Raw genomic sequence first — 23,538 nt, forward strand, 5'->3', positions numbered from 1 at the left:
AAGGAAGTCTTTTTATCTCTCACTGCTTCTTTTACATGGTTGTTAAGCCACGGTGGCTCTTTTTTAGTTCTTTTACTGTTTTTCTTAATTTGGGGTATACATTGAAGTTGGGACTCTATTATGGTGTCTTTACAAAGGGCCCACGCAACTTGCAGGGATTTCACTTTAGTCACTGTACCTTTTAACTTTTGTCTAACTAACCCCCTCATTTTTGTATAGTTCCCCCTTTTGAAATTAAAGGCCACAGTGTTGGGCAGTTGAGGTGTTCTTCCCACCACAGGGATGTTGAATGCTATCCTAACCCAAGTGTTAGGAGTGGCAGTATCAGGACCCTGGTTTGCAAACCTTGTTAATGGAAAGTGATATTCTATCTTAATCAAAGGGGGGAAATTACTCCTGATGTTTCCCCCAGTCCCTTTCACCTAACCGAACAACATCGCCGGATTTAGCAGGATTGAGCCTAGGCAGCCAGTTTTCATCCATTCTTCTCAGGAGTGATTTGTCACTTGCCAGAACAGTTAACACCTTTTACCACAAACCCTTGTTTGACAGACTCACCTAAGAGCTGATTTGGCTGGGATTTTAGCTTTAAGAACTATGTTCCTCATTCCAAACAGAGTACATTATTTAAAACCAAAAGCCTTTTCAGAAACATGCTTTGTTTGACATGCAGAAATAGTCCCATTTTCTTTTGCACGTTCCCCTCCCCCGCCTCCCACAGAGCTCTTGCTTTGGCCAGCCAGGAATTGTTCCAAGGGGGTTTGTTCAGCTCCAGCAGACTGTTTTTGTCCAGCCTAGATGATGTATAATTTGGACAGGTCTGTTTCTTCAGCAACACGTCCCCTGTTAAGGGCTATGCCGGGTGGAGCTGTGCGTGATGCATACTGTCAATTCCCACGCACGGCCCAGGCCCTGGAGCTGCAGTCAAGCACCCAATTACCGCAGCTCCTCGGTTTTTGTTTAGCTTAGCAACCCCCGCCCCCTCCCTTCGCTGCTGCTTCTCTCTCGGGCACCTGCGGCAACCTGCCAGCCCGTAGCCCCTAGCAGCGAGCGTGGCCAGCACCGCTCGCCAGTGACGGGGGGACACCCCGCCTTGGCCCCGGGCTCGGCTGGCTGGAGGTGGGGGGAGGAGGCTCAGCCCCCCTGCCCCGCCTGGCGGGCGCTGCCCGCTCCGCGCCCCGGGCTCTGCTCTCGCTGTGCTGCGAGCGGCTGCGGCCGGGCGCGCAGCCATGAAGGTGGCGGTGTTGGACCTGGGCACCATCTTCGCCAGGCTCTTCAAGCCCTCCGCGGCTCCAGCCCCGGGCCCCGCCGCCTCCTCCTGTTCCCCCGTGCCCGGGGCGGCTCCCGGCTGCCCTGCCGCGTCCAGGGCGCTGCCTCCCCCGTCTCCCCTCCAGCCCCTGCCCGCCCCGTCCTTCCCCCGCGCTCCCGTGCCCGGCTCCCTGCCCGTCAGCCCCCGGCCGCTCCCCCCACTAGCGGGGGGCTTCCCGGGGCGGGCGGCTCCCGGTGGCGGGGCTGGGGTGGCGCTGCCCCCGGGCGGAGGCGGCAGCTCCCCGCGCCAGGCAGCGGCTCCCGCGGACAGAGAGCCCGGCGCCTGGGCAGCCCCCAGCGCCAAGCCGCTGCTCTTCGTCACCCTGCCCGACATCGGCGAGGAGGGGGTGGCCGAGAGCGACCCCGACGGCCGAGCCTGCGCCTCTAACGCCGCCGACCTAGCGTGAGTGGGGAATGGCTGGGGGGGCTGTGTCTGGGTCCCAAATGGCGCAGGGTTTCCCCCTGCCCAGGCAGCCAGGGGGTGGGGGCGTTGGGAGAGTCTGGCTCTCTGGTCGAGGAAAAGCTCAGCTTTGTGTTGGGAGGGCTAGGGTAAGGGGTATATTGGAGCTTGCGTCCTGCCCACCTAATGGGTAACCTAACCGCCCCAATCATGCAGCGAGCCCCTGGGGTGCCCAAAGCGCTAATGAACTTTCCCCTCTGGGAAGGACCCATGTTTGGGAGAAAAGGTTTAAAATGCTCCTGTGCAAATCAGCTGTGCTCCTGGGGACAGAGGACTGGATTCTGCACTGGGTTACACAGGTATAATGAATCCAGAGCAACTCTACCACCATCGACAAGGTGACTGGATTTATGCCAGGGTAGCTGAGATCAGATTCCGTCCTCCCAGGATGTGTAATACTCTCCTAAATGAAGTTTCACGTATTTCTTTTTATCCTGGTAGGGTAAAATCATTCTGTTAAAAATGGGGCTCAGCAGAGAAACCAGCTAAGGCAAAGGAGAGGGTAAAAGGGCCTGGCAGCTCAAATGAGGATGTGTTGCCATAGGATTATTTTTACACTTGTGCTCATTGTAAAAGGCTGCTTCAACATGCCTGCTGTGTGTTGACGTACACATTTGAATTATATTCATAAATATAATGTAAAGAGATACTTTAAAACAGATTGGAAACTTTCTTTGTATCTGAACTTTTCCAGCGTTGAGTTTGAAAATGCTTAACTTCAACTATAGTTAAAGACAACTACACATATCCAACCACTTAAATGTGGATTTTGTGTGATTCCACTGTGGGATGTTCTGCTTACAGAAAGTTGTACCACATTAGAAAACAGGGCACTTTCTCAGCTGATGTAAAGCAGCATAGCTCCAATAACATCAAGTGTAGTGAAGCCAATTTACCAGCTAATTACCTTTGCTAAAGTTATAAAAGAAAAATACATGCTAAAATTATAAAGTTATGGATATTATATTATGCCCATATCATGCTTCAGTAGTGGCTAAAGTTAGCACAGTTATGATCAGAGAAAAACAAATATTTGGTAATGCTGCTAGTGAGAACATATTTTAATTGGGGTATTTGAAAACAGCGTTGTGTTGCAAAATATGTGTCTGGATTTCTTTTAGTCCTTAATATATAATATAAAATTGATATGTGAAATCAACTATTATTTTGATGTGAAAATCATGTTGGACAAAGCTGTAACATTGATTGCTGAGGTCACTTATGATTTCAATTTTCTTGACTTTCTCAGCATAAAAATTGAATATATATCAATGTGATACTACAGTAATATTCATAACTTTTTGTAATGAAATATAAGATGGGAGCATGTGGAGGAGGAGAATGTGCAGTGTTCTGAAAGTAAAGTAACTTGAACTTTGTGAGGAAAACAGGAATTCTGGAAGTGCAGAAAGTCACACTGGTAGAAAAGGCAGAGGAGTGTCAGAGGGTAATAGGGTTATAAGTAATCGCCAACATGGATTTGTCAAGAATAAATCATGCCAAAGCTATCTATTTTCCTTCTTTGACAGGGTTACTGGCCTACTAGATAGGGGAAAGATGTAAACGTGATGTATCTTGATTTTAGTAAGCTTTTTGGGATAGTGCCACATGACATTCTCATAAGGAAAACAAGGGAAATGTGGTCTAGGTGAAATTATAAGGTTGGTGCACAACTAGTTGAAATACCGTACTCCAAGAGTAGTTACCAAGGTTTGCTGTCAAACCAGGGGGGTGCATCTAGGAGGTCCTGCAAGGGTCTGTCCTGGGTCTGATAATATTCAATATTCCATTAATGAAAACTTGCATAATGAAGTGGAGAGGAGTTGTTGTCGTCTTTGATTCCTGTCTGTCAGCTCAAAAGCAACGATGGGCCCGATTGAAGTCTGTCCACCACTCTGTCTTGATCAAAGCTGTGAAGCTGGTACATCTTGAAATCTTTTTGTTCTATGTCATTCTTCATCATATCTATCCAACACATCCTTGGTCTTCCTCTTATTTCCAGTTCTTTGCACTTTGGTATGTATTGTCATGTATGGTATACTTTTCAGCTGCATTCTTGACACATTTTCAAACCACCACAGTTGTCTTTTCTGAATCTTCTGTAATAGCATTATTTCTTGCTCTATCCATTTTCTTATCTCCATCTTTTTATTTTCTGCAGTTTTGAAACTGTCAGCATTACCCCCGAGCCCGTTAATTTCTGCAGTCAAAATCTTTCATCGTCAGATATACTCGTACTTCAGCATTCTGACCCCATAGAGCATTAGTGTCATGACAGTTGTCTGGTATATGCTGATTTTTGTTTTTATTGAAATGTTTTTAGCCTTACAGATCTTGCAGAGTTTTGCAAATGCAGTAGTGGCCAGTCTGATTTTTCTTTTTATGTCATCTTCACAATTCCCATTCTTTGATAGAGGCATGCAAGGTATGCACATTTTTCCACTTGTTCTAGTTTTTTGTCTCTGAATTTGAACTTTACCTCTTTCTCTTGTCTTCCAAGTGCCATAATTTTTGTGTTCTCCATGCTGATGTTCAATATGAATTTTCTGCTTTTATTGTCAACCTTGTCAGTTATTCTCTGTAAATCTTGCTCAGTACCACGAGGTCAATATCCTCTGCAAATCTAAGGTTATGCACTGTCGTTCTACATATTAACATGACTCTTCCCATTTCATGTATCAGTGCTACAGCTATTACTGCTTCCAGTACCAAGTTGAACAAATCTTGTGATACCATTCATCCTTTTGTCACTCCTCCAGTGATCCTGAACCATTTCATCAGCTTCTTATCTACCCTCACTGCACTCATCAACTTGCTGTAGATGTTTTCTATCAGCTTGATCAATTTTTCAGGGATGGCAAGTTATGAGAATATATGGCATGAGAATGGAGTGGAGGGTATGATTGTAAAATTTGTGGATGACACCAAGTTGGGGGAGTTTGCTAGCACTTTAGGACAGGGGTAGAATTCAAAACTACTTTGACAAACTGGAAAATTGATATGAAGTCAACAATATGAAAGGCAATAAAGACAAGTTCAAAGTTCTACGCTTAGGAAGGAAAAACAAAAACAAATACACAACTACAAAATGGGGATAGCTGGCGAGAAGGAAGTACTGCTGAAAAGGATCTGGGGGTTATAGTGGATGACAAATTGAATATGAGTGAACAATGTGATGCAGTTGCAAAAAAGGCAAATATCATTCTGGGGTGTATTAACAGGATTGTCATATAGTGGGACACAGGAGGTAGTTGTCTGCTCTAGTTTGCACTGGTAAGGCCTCAGCTGGAGTACTTTGTCCAGTTTTGGGTGCTACACACTAAGAAAGATGTGGACAATTTGTAGAATCCAGTGGAGAAGAACAAAAATGATAAAAGGTTCAGAAAGCATGACCTATGAGGAAAACTTAAAAAACTCGGCATGTTTAATCTTGAAAAAGAAGACTGAGCAGGGCCTGATAAATCTTGCAATGTGTTAAAGGGCTGTTATGAAGAGGTTCAATTATTCTACATGTTCACTAAAGGTAGGATAAGAAATAATGGGCTTAATCTGCAGCAAGGAGATTTAGGTTAGGTATTAGCAAAACATTTCTAACTGTAAGGATAGTTAAGATCTGGAATAGGCTTCCAAGGGAGGTTGTGGAATCCCTGTCATTGGAGGTTTTTAAGAACAGGTTAGACAAAGGTCAGAATATACTTGGCCCTGTCTTAGTGCAGGAGGATAGACTAGCTGACTTCTTGAGGTCCCTTCCAGCTCTACATTTCTATGATTCTATGATTTTTGGGAACAGTTTTGGATAAGAGAGCTGAAGGCTACAGTAGTCAAGAAGAGAGAAAAACTAGGGTATGTGCTAGTATGTTGGCAGTAATCATAAAAGAAGTGGCAAAGTTTGGTATTGTAGAGGAAGAAACAAAAGGACTTGGTAAGGGCCTAGATAGAAGGGGAGGAGAGGCTGCTGAAGAGGACTTCATGGGAGTTGATGATGACTCATGGTTATGACTCTTGGTAATAACATATAGTGGTAAAATCAACAGAAACGGAGAAAGAAATAGAGGAAAAGATTTAGGAGTGAAGATAAATCAGTTTGATTCATTGAGTTGAGGTTCTGGGGAGAGATCTGGGGGAAGTGTTAGAGGCAGGAGTCAGGGCCGGTGCAAGGATATTTTGCGCCCTAGGTGAAACTTCCACCTTGTGCCCCCCCTCCCCCCAAAATAAATCACATACATTATACACAATACACGGTCACAGAGTAACATGTTATAATTTAGAATTAAAGCAAAGCAATTTCGGGGGCCCCTTACATTAAAAAAAAGTTGCAATACTATAGTAACATGTATTTGGAAATGTAAAAAATAACTAGTGAAATACATTCAAAAATTAATTTGTAATAATTTGAAAATACACTAAATACATTATTTAAAAACATTAAAAGCTGTAATGGTATGTATACATTTGCAGTTACATAATGGGCTGTTGCTGGGTGATGGTGATGGTTGATACCAATGGGCTGTCGCTGCCTGGGGGTGGTGCTGCTGTTGCCCAGGGCTGGGTGGGGAGCTGGGCTCTGGGTTGGGGGGTGCCCGGCTCACAGGGGCTGGGTTCAGGGCTGTGGGGAGATGGGGTCAGGAGGGTGTCCAGCTCAGAGGGGCTGGGCTCGGAGCTGGGGGTCAGGGCTGTGGGGGGGATGGGGTCGGAGGGTGCCCAGCTCAGAGGGCTGCCGGCGGCGCGCTGACATGGTGTGCGGCTCAGACTCCCTCTCCCTCCCAGCGCAGTGGCCGCTCGAACGCTGTAAAAAAAAAAATTGGGGGCGCTGATTTTTGGCGCCCCAGGCAACCGCCTAGTTGGCCTAAATGGTAGCACTGGCCCTGGCAGCAGTATAAGATGGGAGGTCAAGAAAGGAGAAGTAGATTTGGGAGTCATGAGCATAGTGGTTGAAGTCAAGGGAATGAATGAGATCACATAGTTGAACAGTGTAGTATGAAAAAAGAAGCGACAGTGGATGGATCCTGTAGGACTCAGACCGAGTGTGCACTAGGGACACTTTGCTGGTATATGTATATACACCGATCTACCCCGCTTTAAAATGGGAGAAGATTTAAGTATACTAGGGAACTTACAGTGTGCAGCAGGGTCCGCAAGGACAGATAGAATGTGGCAGGCCAGTGCCAGGTAGATTTACACTCCAGCTTGTTGCAACTAAGGCCTGGTCTACACTGGGGGGGAAAATCGATCTAAGATACATCGACTTCAGCTACGCTATTCTCGTAGCTGAAGTTGTGTATCTTAGATGGACTTAGAATCACTTACTTCGCGTCCTCGTGGCGCGGGATCGACGGCTGTCACACCCCCGTCAACTCTGCTTCTGCCTCTTGCCGTGGTGGAGTTCCGGAGTCGACGGCAGAGCAATCGGGGATCGGATGCGATAAATCGATCCCCAATAGATCGATCGGTAGACGTACCCTAAGTGTTCCTATAGACATGCTGTCAAGGCTGTATCCCCACTTTGAACTTTAGGGTACAAGTGTGGGGGCCTGCATGAGGACTTCTAAGCTTAACTACCAGCTTAGTTCTGGTCCGCTGCCACCATTCCCTTCCCTGGGAAGCTTTTAGAAACTTTTCACCAATTCCCTGGTGAATACAGATCCAAACTCCTTGGATCTTAAAACAAGGAGAAATTGACCCTTCCCCCCTCCTTCCTTTCACCAACTCCTGGTGAATACAGATCCAAACCCCCTTGGATCTTAAAACAAGGAGAATTTGACCCTTCCCCCCCCTCCTTCCTTTCACCAACTCCTGGTGAATACAGATCCAAGCCCCCTTGGATCTTAAAACAAGGAGAAATCAATCAGGTTCTTAAAAAGAAGGCTTTTAATTAAAGAAAAAGGTAAAAATCATCTCTGTAAAATCAGTATGGAAAATAACTTTACAGGGTAATCAAACTTAAAGAGCTCAGAGGACCCCCCTCTGTCTTAGGTTCAAAGTACAGCAAACAAAGATAAACACTCTAGTAAAAGGTACATTTACAAGTTGAGAAAACAAAGTAAAACTAAGACGCCTTGCCTGGCTTTTTACTTACAAGTTTGAAATATGAGAGAGTTGTTTAGAAAGATGGGGAGAACCTGGATTGATGTCTGGTCCCTCTCGGTCCCAAGAGCGAACAACAACCTTAAACAAAGAGCATACCAAAGCCTTTCCCCCTCCCCCCCCCCAAGATTTGAAAGTATCTTGTCCCCTTATTGGTCCTTTGGGTCAGGTGTCAGCCAGGTTACCCGAGCTTCTTAACCCTTTACAGGTAAAAGGATTTTGGAGTCTCTGGCCAGGAGGGATTTTATAGTATTGTACACAGGAGAGCTGTTACCCTTCCCTTTATAGTTATGACACGCCCCCCAAATCACAGATAGTGTTGGACGTTCGGTTCCACACTGGCTGTGATTTTTTCCTGGAGCTCTAGGAGAAAACAGAGTTAATAAGACACATGTACCTTTAGACATACTACTGATTATTAAAAAACTAACAATATGTTCCAGTCCAAGAACAATTTTTAACCAGTTGACTCCGGGAAACTTTCCCGGGAGAGTGCAAAGCTTGTGCACAGCTCCTTGATCTGCTATCGCTGCAGACGTTCAAGGGTCGTGGAGAGGTTCACCTCTTCCACGCCACCATTCCTTTTTCCTTTGTAGTAGACACCTTCAGGCCACTCTGCGTCATCTGTTTTCTGGGCTGTAAACTGGCAAACGTTTAATTCTCTGGAATAAAAGGGCTTAAGAGAATTAACATGGTATACCTTAGGCTTTGTGTTGGAGGTGGGGGAGGCTATGAGATAGTTAACAGCTCCTAGGCGCTCCTGGACCGTGAATGGTCCTTCCTACGACGCTTCCATTTTATGGGCCTGGAGCGCCTTTAAGACCATGACTTGGTCTCCTACTTTGAAGGACCGTTCTCTGGAATGTTTATCATACCAGGCCTTTTGCTCTTCCTGAGCATCCTTTAGGTTTTCTTTAGCAAGGGCTAAAGAGTGTTGGAGGGTGCTTTGTAGGTTGCTTACAAAGTCTAGAATGTTAGTTCCTGGAGAAGGCGTAAACCCCTCCCATTGCTGCTTCACCAACTGTAATGGCCCCTTAACCTCGCGGCCATACACAAGTTCAAATGGTGAAAACCCTAAACTGGGATGTGGTACAGCCCTGTAGGCAAAAAGCAACTGCTGCAACGCTAGGTCCCAATCATTGGAGTGTTCATTTATGAATTTACGTATCATGGCCCCCAAAGTTCCATTAAACCTTTCCACCAGACCATTGGTTTGATGGTGATGAGGGGTGGCAACCAAGTGATTCACCCCATGAGCTTCCCACAGGTTTTTCATGGTCCCTGCCAGGAAATTAGTTCCCGAATCTGTAAGGATGTCGGAGGGCCACCCTACCCTGGAAAAAATGTCTGCTAATGCCTGGCACTCACTTGTAGCCCTGGTGTTGCTTAAGGGTACAGCTTCCGGCCATCGGGTAGCAAAATCCATGAAAGTCAGTACGTACTGCTTTCCTCTGGGTGTCTTCTTTGGGAAAGGACCCAGAATATCCACAGCTACTCGCTGGAATGGGACCTCAATTATGGGTAGTGGCTGGAGAGGGGCTTTAACCTGGTCTTGGGGCTTTCCCACTCGTTGGCACACCTCACAAGACCGGACATAATTAGCAACGTCCTTGCCCATTCCCTCCCAGTGGAAGGACTTCCCCAACCGGTCTTTGGTTCTGTTCACCCCAGAATGGCCACTGGGATGATCATGGGCTAAGCTCAAGAGCTTTACCCGATACTTAGTGGGAACTACCAACTGTCTTTGAGGATGCCAGTCTTCCTGGTGCCCACCAGAAAGAGTCTCCTTGTATAAAAGTCCTTGTTCTACAACAAACCGGGATCGGTTAGAAGAGCTGAGAGGCAGTGGGGTGCTCCGTGCCGCCGCCCAAGCTTTCTGAAGGCTGTCATCTGCTTCCTGCTCGGCCTGGAACTGTTCCCTTGATGCTGGAGACATCAGTTCCTCCTTGGACTGTGGACTGGGGCTTGGTCCCTCTGGAAGCGATGCAGGTGCTGGGGCTGTTTCCATTGACTGTGAACTGCTGTCCGCTGGTGCACTATGTGGTATTTCAGGCTCTGGCTGAGCCTCTTGGGTAGGGTTATCTGCTGCTTCTACCAGTTCAGGCTCGCTGGTGCCCTCTGGCATTGGAGTTGTAGACGGGTTTGCAAGCGCTGGACTCAGTGCTGGCAATGGTTCTGGTGCTGGTTGTGTTGCCAGTTCCGGTTCTGGGACTGGCTTTGGCTGGGTCTCTGGGATTGGATCCACTACGGCTGTTGCAGTCGTTGGCAGGGGATCCGGTTCCACCACCTGTGTTTGGGTCTCCGGTAACACAGACGGGGCCCTGGTGGACGGCTCAGGAACAGGGATGGGGGTGAAAGCTTGCTTAGCCTGGCTGCGGGTGACTATTCCCACCCTCTTGGCTAGCTTCACATGGTTGGCCAAGTCTTCCCCCAGCAGCAAGGGGATGGGATAATTGTCAGACTGCAAAAGTCCACATTCCTGACCAGCCCTTGTACTGGACATGCAACTTGGCTGTAGGGAAGGTTACAGACTGTGACACGAAGGGTTGAATTGTCACTGTAGCCTCCGGATTGATGAGTTTGGGGTCCACTAGGGATTGGTGGATTGTTGACACTTGTGCCCCAGTGTCCCTCCAAGCGATAACCTTCTTTCCGCCCACTCTCAAGGTTTCCCTTCGCTCCGAGGGTATGAGAGAGGCATCTCGGTCTGGGGATCTTTGGTGTGATTGTGGTGTAATGAACTGTAATCGGTTGGGGTTCTTGGGGCAGTGAGCCTTTATATGCCCCAGTTCATTACATTTAAAACATCGCCCTGCTAAGGTATCACCGGGGCGATGTTGGTTGATGGAGACTGGTGTGGTGGGGTGAGAAGGCGTCTGGGGTTTCCCTTGGGATGTGGGTGGGGCCTTGGGTTGTCCCCGGTGATAAGGTTTTGTTTCGGCTTGCCCCTTCTGATATTCGCTCCAACTGCTACTAGTTTTTTTCTTTTCTGTCACCTCCACCCATTTGGCTCCAATCTCCCCCGCCTCGGTTACAGTTTTGGGCTTCCTATCTAGGATGTACCTTTCTATTTCCTCAGGAACACCCTCTAAAAACTGCTCCATTTTTACTAGGGAAAGCAGATCTTCCAGAGATTTAACATTTGCTCCTGATACCCAGGCATCACAATTTTTGTCAATGTGGTAGGCATGCCGGGTAAATGACACATCTGGTTTCCACCTTAGGGCGCTGAACCGCCGACAGGCATGCTCGGGTGTTAGCCCCATTCTGAGTCTGGCCTTGTTTTTAAAAAGTTCATAACTGTTCATGTGTTCCTTAGGCATTTCAGCCGCCACCTCTGCTAAGGGTCCACTGAGCTGTGGCCTCAGCTCTACCATGTACTGGGTTGGAGTGATGCTGTATCCAAGGCAGGCCCTTTCAAAATTTTCTAAGAAGGCCTCAGTATCATCGCCTGCCTTGTAGGTGGGGAATTTCCTGGGATGGGAAGTGGTACCTGGAGAGGAGTTGCTAGGATGGTCTGATGCATCCTGCTTAGCCCTGGCTACTTCCAGTTCATGCTTCCTTTCTTTTTCTCTCGCCTCCTCTTTGGCTTTTTCCAGCTCCATCTCTCTTTCGTGGGCCTCCTCTTTGGCTTTCTCTTCTCTTTCGTGGGCCTCCTCTTTGGCTTTCTCTTCTCTTTCATTCTGCTCTGTTTCAAGTTTTTTAATTTGAAGCAGTCTCTGATGTTTTCTTTCATTTTCTTCTGCTTCTAGTTTGGCCAGTTCTATTTTGTTAGCTACTTCTTTGGTAGTCATTTTCCTGTTTTCTTGTGCTGGGTCACACCCCTCTGCAGTTTACTGAAACTGGGATGTACTCAGCTCTGGCTGCTGCTGAGTTAACAGAGACTTTCTAACTAGCTACTCAGGAGGATGTAAAAAGAAAAAAAAAACAATTCAGCTTGTAAATTCCTTTTACCAGTCAAAGTTTTCTCACTTTGAACCCTTCTCTTAACAAAGGCTCTTGTTAAAAAAAACTTAACACCTCTGCCTTCAGGCAAGGAGAGATAAGATATGCATCTACCTTCAGCTCTGCTTTCCAAGCAGCTAGAAGGAAAAAAAATCTTACTGGCTTTTGGGTTTAAAACGAACTCCATGTGCCACCATGTCAAGGCTGTATCCCCACTTTGAACTTTAGGGTACAAGTGTGGGGGCCTGCATGAGGACTTCTAAGCTTAACTACCAGCTTAGTTCTGGTCCGCTGCCACCATTCCCTTCCTTGGGAAGCTTTTAGAAACTTTTCACCAATTCCCTGGTGAATACAGATCCAAACTCCTTGGATCTTAAACAAGGAGAAATTGACCCTTCCCCCCTCCTTCCTTTCACCAACTCCTGGTGAATACAGATCCAAGCCCCCTTGGATCTTAAAACAAGGAGAAATCAATCAGGTTCTTAAAAAGAAGGCTTTTAATTAAAGAAAAAGGTTAAAATCATCTCTGTAAAATCAGTATGGAAAATAACTTTACAGGGTAATCAAACTTAAAGAGCTCAGAGGACCCCCCTCTGTCTTAGGTTCAAAGTACAGCAAACAAAGATAAACACTCTAGTAAAAGGTACATTTACAAGTTGAGAAAACAAAGTAAAACTAAGACGCCTTGCCTGGCTTTTTACTTACAAGTTTGAAATATGAGAGACTTGTTTAGAAAGATGGGGAGAACCTGGATTGATGTCTGGTCCCTCTCAGTCCCAAGAGAGGACAACAACCTTAAACAAAGAGCACACCAAAGCCTTCCTCCCCCCCCCCCCCCAAGATTTGAAAGTATCTTGTCCCCTTATTGGTCCTTTGGGTCAGGTGTCAGCCAGGTTACCCGAGCTTCTTAACCCTTTACAGGTAAAAGGATTTTGGAGTCTCTGGCCAGGAGGGATTTTATAGTACTGTACACAGGAGAGCTGTTACCCTTCCCTTTATAGTTATGACACATGCCCTGGCAAAAGTGCAGTTTTGGTAGTATAACTGCATCTGTAGTATGGGATTTTGCCGGCATAGCTGTCACCCAGCTCTGACCAGTGTAGCTATGCTGGCAAAAGTTTGTAGAGTAGACTGGGCTCAAACAGATGTGGAAGAAGAGATGGAGCCACCAAAAGAGACATTGAAAGAACAAGTTGTAAGGTAAGAGGAGACGGAGGGAAGTCCTGAGTTGAGAAAGGAGAGGTAGTGAAAAAGGGCAAAAGAATTAGAGGCAAAAGCAGCAGAAAGATCAATGAGAATGAGACTTACACTTTGCTCATTTTTTCTTTAAAGGAAATTAGAGAGGACTTGGGACCTAAGTGCCAAATGCCCAAAACAAGATTAAAGCTACTCTTAGGCCTGGTCTACACTAACCCCCAACTTCGAACTAAGGTACACAGCTTCAGCTACATGAATAACGTAGCTGAAGTCGACATACCTTAGTTCAAACTTACCGTGGTTCAGACGCGGTCCACACGCGGCAGGCAGGCTCCCTGTCGACTCCGCGGTACTCCTCTCGCCGAGCTGGAGTACTGCAGTCGACGGCTTGCGCTTCCGGGATAGATTTATCGCGTCCAGACCAGACGCGATAAATCGAACCCGGAACTTCGATTCCCAGCCGCCGAACTAGCGGCTGGGTGTAGACAAGGCCTTAGTTGGAATAGCCTGTGCTCTGTATTATACAGTTGTATGACTAGCTGTGTGTTAGAACATTTCCTCTGGCATAACTCCTGTAATTCCTGTTCATAATGGTTGTGTTTGGACTTGAGCGCCCATATAAATGCTGTTGCTGTAACAGAAGGCTGTAGTCTGATTACCATGTGTTGCAAAACTTGGTCATTACATGAACAAAAAGAGGCCTTGGTGAGATAATAGCTTTAATAAGAATATTTTATATTTTAGGACAATAAATTACCATCTTAGTCAAGCATAAAATATAAGTAAAGCAGATAGAGCAGGGTACCATAATGTGGCACAGGTAAGCCACTTGTCATCATAAAGGTGGTCTGATCTGGATTGTTCCATCCCCCTCCCCATTAAACACACACATCCTTTGCCTTGTCTTGTAACATTGTATAGGTGCAATTTATTAAAACTACCTCATCTGTAAATAGTTCATTCTAAATATATTTTCTAATACATTTTTACTTATTCTGCTAATGCTCTAATTGGTAGCTCTTTATCTTTTTAAACTCATTGCTTTCATTTCTTCATTATTTCTTACAACAGTTGTCTTATTGTTACTTATGTGCTTCTTATGGCCTTGGAGTTGCTGATTAGTTTTGTCCAGTCAGTGTTTATCCTCTCTAGTCATTCTTCCTTGCATCTGGCTAGTAAATTACATATTGTCTGTTTCACTTTGCCCTGTTGTCTACATAGGCCAAGAATCCACTGTAGAAAAGACACAAACTCACTTTCTAGCTTTTTAATGCAACCTTTGAAAGCTGTGTCAATAAGGGTACGTCCAGACTACCCGCCAGATCGGCGGGTAGTGATCGATCTATCGGGGATCAATATATCGCATCTCGTCTAGACGCGATACATCAATCCCCGAACGTGCTCCCGTCGACTCTGGAATTCCACCAAGGTGAGCGGCGGTAGCAGAGTCGACAGTGGAGCCGCGGCCGTCGATCCCACGCCGTGAGGATGGGTGGTAAGTCGAAATAAGATACGTTGACTTCAGCTACGCTATTCCCGTAGCTGAAGTTGCGTATCTTACAATGACCTCCCCCCCCAGTGTAGACCAGGCCTAACGTACACAGCAAAATTTTTTTTTACATTTTCTTATAACAGTGTACATTTATTTCTTTACACTTTAATGAGCTTTTCAACTTTGTGTCAAAGATTAGATTTTTCAAAATTGTTATGTAGTTGTCAAAATCCAAATTCAGTGTTTTGGGCACTATGCAATGCAGAAAGTCTGATCAGCACTATAAACACAAGACTTGCAACTAATTATCCTTTCATTGGATTGTACTAATTAACTTGAACATAGTCTTCTCTTTGAGAAGTTGAAAAAGTAACACATATATTGAATTATTACACAGATTATAACCAAATATAATTATGAAGACATTTAGTATCTCAGAGCTTTTGGTAGGGACATTTTTTTCCATTTTATGTATGTATGTACAGTGCCTACTATGGTGGGGTCTTGATCCTTCACTGAGGCCTCTAGATTCTACCATAATGCAAATAATAATTAAAGACTTGCTGTTTGCTTTTTAGATGCTCAAGGGTTACACTAGAAGAAGAAAACAGGGAAGGATTTGTGGCCCTTAAATGAGCAGTTTATTAGGTGAGGATACTAAGCACGGAGGACTTGATTCAGTTAGTGTCTGATTCAGTAGTCACTGAAGCTGCTGAAAGACTCTCATTGATTTCAGTTACTTTGCCTCATGATCTTAGGCCCTGATTCAGTGGGACTATTTGCATACTTAAAAACGAGCACTTACTGAAATACCTTGCTGAGTTGGGGCCTTTGATAGTAATAGCCCCTGTAAACAAAAGATTTCCTGAATTACCCCTTGGGGCTAGAAATAAATTATAGAAAAACACTAGAACATATATGAACAAACCCTAAAAATAAAAGACTTTGCTAATTTGTCGACTAAATGCATAGTTTAAAATCTCACCTGGCATAGTTTAAGCCAAGGGTTTGGGAAATGCCAGCAAAAACACTCAGGCTAAGCTACCTTTTCATCCCTACCAAGTCTAATATCTATACAAAATAAAACTAAGCTCTATTGAGGCAAAGCAAAAATAAATGTAAGCTTTCAAAATGATAGATATTACTGAAGCTCCTATTAAAAAGTTAAAATATATCCACAAACACAGATAAATGTAGAGGAGTCGTATAAAAATGCATATTATCAAAATGCCAATATCGTATGCTCAGTAGCTTCATAATCCAGTTAAAAAGCATTCATATTGAAGAAGAGCACTAGGAGAATGTCAACAAATTTTGAACAATTGAGACATCTCTAAGATCACATTTTCCCACTCTTTCATCCAAAATGCAAGTTTGTGCCTCAGTGTGTATTGGGCGCTCTCCACATACACAGGGCACTTCTAAGTGTATTTGTTCCCCTTGTTACAGGGTGGACATTTTTTCGTTTGGAGGAAAAACAGTTGGACTTGGACTTAAATTTAGCTGAGAAAATGAGCTGTACATTTTGATCTGAACACAGTTTAGTGTGTACTTGGTATGTTCTTCAGCAAACTTTGGATCTGATGGACCTAAATGAAATTTGGATAATGGGTTTGCCTGTATTTTAATAGAAAATAGATATAGAACATATGTTTCTCTTCTGAAATAAAAAAACCCATCAAAATTAATATCTGCAGTTGAATACTAAAGCCAACTGTATTTAATACTACAAGCTAAAATAATTCAGCTTAGATATTTAAATGGTTTATAATACTACAAGTTAGAATAATTAAGTTAAGGTGTTTAACTAATTGTTTGTTTTATGGGAAACATTTAATAAAAAGAAACACTTGTAGTATTGGTAATACAGTTTAAAAAATGCAGAGGACTGGGGACATTTTTATCTTTCAGTGTTTCTCATCACGGTGTAAAATGTTAATTTGAAAAACAGATACAATAAATGTCCATAAACACTTATTGAGCAAACAATTTGTTTCATTAGCAGATATGTTCCAAAAAACAAACAAACAAAAACAAACAGTTTTGGGCTCTGAACTGAAGTGTTCGGTTTAAAAATATGAAAGAGAATCAAAGCACAAATATCTGGGATCTTTTTAGATCTTTTAGATATAATGCAGTGGAAATACTGCACTAGCCATTTATTTTTGTGAATAAAGTTCAAATCCATTTTTAGATCACTGCCCTCTCATCTTTCTAATTCTGCCTCAAGACCCAGTTCTGCTGTGATGCCTGCAAGAAATTGGACAACCAATGCTGATTATACAGTAATTGGAGATAGCTAGGTAGTTACGTAGTTATTTATTAGAACCAAAACAACACAGATGATTTGGAACATACAAGTTGCGTAATAGCTAATGGTGGGGTGGTGGTTGGGGCTCCTTTGAGTCCCCACCAGATTCCAATTCGGGTTGTTAATGATGTCCTTCCCCTGTTTGTACTGTCAGGAAGGAGTTAAAATTTAGCCATCAGAAAAAACAGAAGCTGCTAAGAAGTGAGGATATAGTTTCTGTCAATACATGATAATTTAGCTAACAGCTAAGACAAAAACCGCAGAACAAGCAAGAATATTTCAGTAGCTCAAAAGGCACTGACGACTGTAAACAATTAATAAGCTTATATGGTCAATGCCCTCCCAGTAACTCAGTTCTTCGAACAGAATAAACCCTCCCTTCACAGCCCACCGGATATCTGTAAGCACTCATCCTTACCCCCCTCCCATCCCGCCTCCTTCCCCCGCAAGGTAGTCATAGACTTTAATGCAATTAGGATGACCTCTATATGTACGTACTGTTCTTATTTTTATCTTTGTTCAAGGTTCACTCTTGACTTGTGTCATAGGTTTCACCCCCACTCTGGACTTTAGAGTACAGATATGGGGACCTGCATGTGAACCTCTAAACTGAATTACCAACTTAGATCTGGTTTTGCTGCCACCACTCCCAAGTTCTAACTCCTTTCCCTGGGTAGCCTTGAGAGACTTCTTCACCAATTTCCTGGTGAACACCGATCCAAACCCTTGGATCTTAACACAAGGAGAATTTAACCATCCCCCCTCCTTTCCCCCCACCAATTCCTGGTAAGCCCAGATCCAACCCCCTTGGATCTTAAAACAAGGAAAAATCAGTCAGGTTCTTGAAAAGAAGGCTTTTAATTAAAGAAAAGAAAGGTAAAAGAAAACCCTCTGGGAGAGATTAGCATACCAGCTACTCTCACAGACAACAGATTCAAAACACAGAGGATGTCCCCCTGGGCAAAAACTTATTTACACAAAAAATACCCAATGTGATTATTCCCTAATGCCCAAGATAAGTTACAAAGAAATAAATATAAACCTATTTATTTCCTTCACTAATACTCACTACTTGATAAGAGGCTGAATTCTGGAGCTTTCCCACACTGGTCAAAACTTAAAACTGAAACTAAACAAAGGGAACTTCCCTCCTTCCTTTTGAACCACCTTGTCCCCCCCATTGGTTCCCCTGGTCAGGTGTCAGTTAGGCTAGGTGAACTTCTTAACCCTTTACAGGTAAAAGAGGCATTAACCCTTAACTATCTGTTTATGACAACTTGTAACAATGTCTGTCTCTGTATGTACAGATAAATGCAAATGAATTAATAAGAGAATGTATACAACTGGCCACTATGGCACCATATTTTTGAAGCTGCTTGTCAGTCTTCCCGGTACTGTGAATATACCCCCATCAGTATTGTCTGTGCTTGCCTGATTTTTGGGGAAAAGAACCTCTTTGCTTAACAATTTCACAAGGGAGTTCTCCAAACAAAATAAACACAAACAAAAGAAAGGTCTTATTCTCTCTCTCTCTCTCTCCCTTAAGAGAGAGGGGAATCAGAGTAAAAGAAAAGAAAGCCAAAGGTGGTTTGTCTCTTAGATAGCCTTTTTTGGGGGTCACCCCTCTAGGGCTTGGTTTATCAGCAGGTATAGTGTCTATAATTAGGGTCTGCCTCCTACCCCTCCTCCTGGGGGCACCTTGCTTTATAGCTGGTCCATGTAAGTTCAGGGGTGGTAAGGCCTGCAACTGTCTTTCTGTTGGCTTATCTGTCTCTGAGGTACAGCAGTCTTCCTCTTGTTCACCACCCCTTCCTGTGGCAGGTTTTCCCTTTTTAAGCTCCCCTTCCAAGCATAGCAAGCCTTACAGGTGTGCCTAGTTTGCTAAAGAAGCACAGAAGAGCTTGTTAGTCTCCACTATACTAGAGTGAGGGTGTGCCCCTTCACACTAACCTACATAACTGTATGGTTCTATCTTTATAAGTCTGATCCTCCCTGCCCACTTCCCTTCCTTTTTTGTTACATTGTGTCTTGTTTCAAAATAATTGCTTGCACTCTGCTCAAAGAAGTACAGGACTGGCATAGCAGAGTTGTTGTAGGTCAGAATTGAGGTTCATCGGCAGAGTTGTCTGAGGAAGGCTGTGCAGTGCCTGCATACATCATGCCTGAATCAGGTCAATGCTGTGTGTCTAATTTCATGAATACTAAACTTATCCTTTTCTTTTTTTTCTTTTTTGAGTAAGAAAAATAAAGCAGAATATAATGCAATCTGAATTTGTTTTCCTAGTGAAAAGTAGAGGATGTAATTTATTAGACAAATTAAAAGATGGATCAGATTATTGTTAGTTAATTGCTGAAAAGAAATTGATGCCTATCTTACAAGGGCTGATCAGTAAACACTTTGAAATCTACTTTCTGTCATTTAAAATTGGTTGGGTATTCTTGCTAAGATGCAAGATAGACATGCACTACAAAATGCTTACTTCCTTTTATTAAACTATGTCCTTCAGAGTTCAGACCCCTCTATTTGATATAATTTATGTTCTTTTGTGTATTTTTAATAGCAAATAAAATATTTTATTCATACCCAAAAGGCATGTAACAAACATGTATTGTCTGTCTTAAAAAGAAAAAAAACATACCAAGAAGATACACAGAAGAAGGAATAAGATATGGCAGTTGGAGAAGGAAAGTCTATACCTCTACATTAGCATTTTTTTAATTAGATGATTCCACTTAAGCTTTTAGAAGCACCCAAATTAAATATTGATAACTATAGTCCTCCTTACCTTGAGTTCAGATTTAAGTTGGTCTAAATTACAAAGTATATTTTTTTCGCTTAGTATTTAAGCAGATGAGGTAGTTTTCTGCTCATCCAAACATAAAATCCTTTTCCATGAGTTTTTTTTAATGTTAAAATGTGATTGGTCTTTAAAAAAAAACATTTATTGAAAAGTAATCATTCAGATAAATAAGTATTCATGTTCTACTTCATCATCGTTTTCCTCACTACTTTAGCATGATTGCATCCTGAATAAATTGAAATACCCAAAAGAGAGACAATCTGGAATTCAGTTCGCCCTATTGTATTTACGTAGGCTGAATATTGAATATGCCAATCACTCAAATTCTTTCAATTCCATAATAATCAGAGAACAGTCTGAAGCACTGGAAGAGGTGTAAACTGCTGTGTGGTCAAAAAGGATTCCACCCTTCCATCCCCACTGGCTGATTGGCTAGGTATATAATGAATTCCTCTCCAACAGGGCCCAAGAATGCTAATATGCAATTGTTTGTCTCCCCCACCCCCCCAAAAAAACCCTCCTAACCCCAAAACAAAGCACCCTCCCCTGCAGAGTTCTGTAAAATCTATCCTGCTCTGCACTATTCAGTATGAAATCATTTGGAAATGAGATGCCATAGACTCCACCATCAGCAATACACTGGTGACACCCAGCTGTATACGTCTTCTTCCAGAGTTGCAACCAGTGCCATCTTAAGGATGAAAAATGCCTAGAGGAGATCAGCATATGGATGAAGAGCAGCTGGCTCAAACTTAAAGTGGACAAGACCGGAGTGATATTGGTTGGAAGAGGGAAATACTTTGAAGAACTTATTGAGTCACAGCCAACCTCCCCCTTTTCTATCAAAAGCATCTGCCCCCATTTGTCAAAGTGGTACTAAACCCTGGAGGTTCTGTTTAACTGTGCACTTAACTTTTCATATGTCAGAATTTAGAAGATCAGGTTCTATCCATGATGTCATCTTCCACCTTCAGTTTGTTCCCCTGAGTCTTGGCTTCAGTGTTCAAAATCAGTGGTCACTTCGAAAAAGGGGGCATAAGTGACTTGCGGAAGGTGACAGAGTGAGATGGAAATAGAATCCTAATCCCTTGAGTCCCAGTCTCCTTTTCCAAGTGCTAGACAATTAACATATCTTTTTCACTCTAATATGTAGTATCCTATACATAATATTATAGTGTCACTTAAAAATACTGTAACTAGAAGAAAGCTTTAAAATAATTTGTGCATTGGCAGGATATTTTTGGATTTGGCATTGAGTGAAAATATATCAGTAACAAAATATTTAGTGCTAAATCCTTTAGTGCTAAATCCTAATTAACACAACACCTCTGAAATCAATGGGAACTCTCCTTTTAACTTGCCTGGGACTAGGATTTGCTCCTATATAGCTGTTCTTTGGATAGGGCTCTTCATGAAAAGAAGGTTTGGTCCCCGGGGCTTGCTGCCCAGGGCCACCCAAGCAGCAGCCAGTCTGGCTGGCCCCGGGGCCACTCCAGCCGCCGCTGGTCCAGCTGGCTTTGGGACTGCTGGTGCAGCTGGCTGTGGGGCTGCTCCAGCAGCGGCCGGCATGGCTGTCCCCAGGGCCACCTGATCAGCTGGCCCCGGAGCCAGCTGCTTGGACAGCCCTGGGGTCAGCAACACTGCCTGCCTCAGAAGTCACAGAGGCCAGAATCTGGGCAGTGGAAAACAAGCTTAATGCCACGTTTTCTCCTTTTCCCCCTGAACTGTGCTTTCTGAGCCTCTTAAGATATGTCTGCACTGCACACCACTGGCGGCTGTGTGTAGGATGTATGTAGCAACACACTGCAGTGAAAAGCAAGCTATGCCCACATTGTGGCATTAATTACATGTGTCAATAAAAGGCTCTGGTGCTGAGGAAGCAGCGGGGAAAAGTTCTGGCATCTCCTGTGGTGGGGAAAGGCACTGGCAGTGGGACACAACATTGCTAAAAATAGCAATGTAGACAGGGGAGGCACTGCTTGAGTATGTAGAGAGCCATGTAGGGTACATACCCACAGGGGTGTCTTTATTCGCATAAGCAGTGTCTCACCATCTACACTGATATTTATACCTGTGCTGGGAAGTGTGCAGTGTATGTACTCTAAAGCCACCATAAAGAGGGTGTAGTGTAGAAGTACCCTCAGGAAGGGCAGCACAGAACCTGTCCCTTGTTGGACTGAGAGGACTGTGTTCCATTTATCTTCGTGCAATTTCTCTGGTATTTCAAAGTGTGGGCACGAGTGTATAATTTACTCCTTCTCTGTACAAAAAAAAGACAGGATTAGATGAATTTCCAGGAGATGGTGTTTTGTGTGTGTATTGGTATGCATAGGTTGTAGGGAGCGAGGGAACGTACTTCACAACATTTTGAATATTGTGGCTAAGAACTATAGCAAACTTTAAATCCTTCTAATAAACAGCCCTTTTTCATTCATTCTTAGCTACTAATTTTGTTTCAGATCATATAGTTATATTTTTTAGCAATAATACTTACACACCCTTAAGAATGGTATTTCAATTCTCCTCTGCCTCTTATCTTCTTTTGTGCCAGCAAGCTGATTACAAAACAATAATATATAACTGCATAGGTGATGTCACTTGAAATACTGATATCAAAAAGTTTGGAAATGCTTGAGAGGAGTGGTCAATATCTTATGGTTTCAAAACTCCTACCCAGTTTGTGATGTAGAATTTTTATTTTATTTTAACCTCCTCTCTTTTACTTTTAAAGGTGACTTTTGTTTACAGTAGAGCTGGCCAAAAAAAGTTTGTTTTTGTTTTTTGTGGGGCGAGGGGGAGGTTGCAAAAAAAAAAAAAAAAAAAGTAAAAATTATTCACAACTCTAGTTCACAGTAAAAGAATGGTTTTCCTCATTGCCAGTTCAGCATCTTCTCCTTGGTAAAGGGTTTGGGGACATGAAAGGGAACAGAAAATGAATTTCAATTTGTGCAGTATAAGACTGATCATCCCCTGGACAAATGTGGTTTCTCCTACTCTACTGAATGATTATGAACTTTGGCCCAAAACATCCATTTTAGAGAATTTGCGCCAAACCTTTAGACAACCAAGGGGGCTTTAACTAGTACATGTGTGGTTTCTAGACACTCCATGTGTAACCCACACACCTTGTGGGTATGGTGTTCTGTTCCATCTAGTGGCACCTAGACCACTTAGAGAGATAAAATGAGTCTGCTCTACAGCCTTAGCTAACAGCCGGTTAGCTTTTAGCTCATGCGGTAGAGGCTCATGCACTAAGCTCCAGAGGTCCCCAGTTCGAGGGGTCTGCTGGCGTTACACATGCACAGAAAGTGACCACATGATTTGGGATCCTTCCTAAGATCTGTAAATCAAGCTATATTCACACATCAGTAATAAATTTGTGTAATTTAGCAGTTAGTTAACAATTATGTTGATGATGCATGAGCCATAAGAGAATCCAGCTCAATTCCCATAGCTAGATGAACTCCATAGTGTTAATAGGAGTAAAAAAGTGACTTTTTGTCACTAAAGTACAACAAACAGATTTTTAATTGTTTCATCTAATAGCCTATTCTGAAAAGCAGTAATGCACTTGTATTTATGACCTTGATATGGCAGAGTACAGTACAGAGTATATAGTCCTTCTAGTCTCTGAGGTAGTTTGTTGGTAATGGCAGGGTTACAAAATTCAGTTCAATGATTACAAGAAGGGCATTATGAAGATATACTTTACTAATTTGGCTGAAAATATACTGCAGTGAGGTGAACTATATAAATATCATGCAAATAGCTGATATAATTACAGTGGAATGTATTTATTTACTACTGGTAATGCTACTCTTGAGATTCTCCATTCACCAGAAACAGAGTTTGTGTCAGAGTTGTGCCTTTTGGAAACAGCATCCAAATGATAAACCCTTGAAAAATCTCAATTTGCAAATTCTAAGTGGAGACTTGTTAG

General features: G+C 43.4%; 1 protein-coding gene across 1 annotated transcript in view; it reads left to right on the forward strand.

Moving 5' to 3' along the window:
- The first annotated feature begins 1,229 nt into the window (after positions 1-1,229).
- Positions 1,230-23,538, forward strand: part of FAM149A (family with sequence similarity 149 member A) — a 107,616-nt gene continuing 85,307 nt past the window's right edge. The window contains exon 1 of the mRNA XM_065405467.1: positions 1,230-1,711. Coding sequence (XP_065261539.1) covers positions 1,230-1,711 — 482 coding nt within the window. The remainder of the gene's footprint in view (positions 1,712-23,538) is intronic.

This window comes from Emys orbicularis, chromosome 5, assembly GCF_028017835.1.
Source record: "Emys orbicularis isolate rEmyOrb1 chromosome 5, rEmyOrb1.hap1, whole genome shotgun sequence".
Taxonomy (NCBI): Eukaryota; Metazoa; Chordata; order Testudines; family Emydidae; genus Emys; species Emys orbicularis.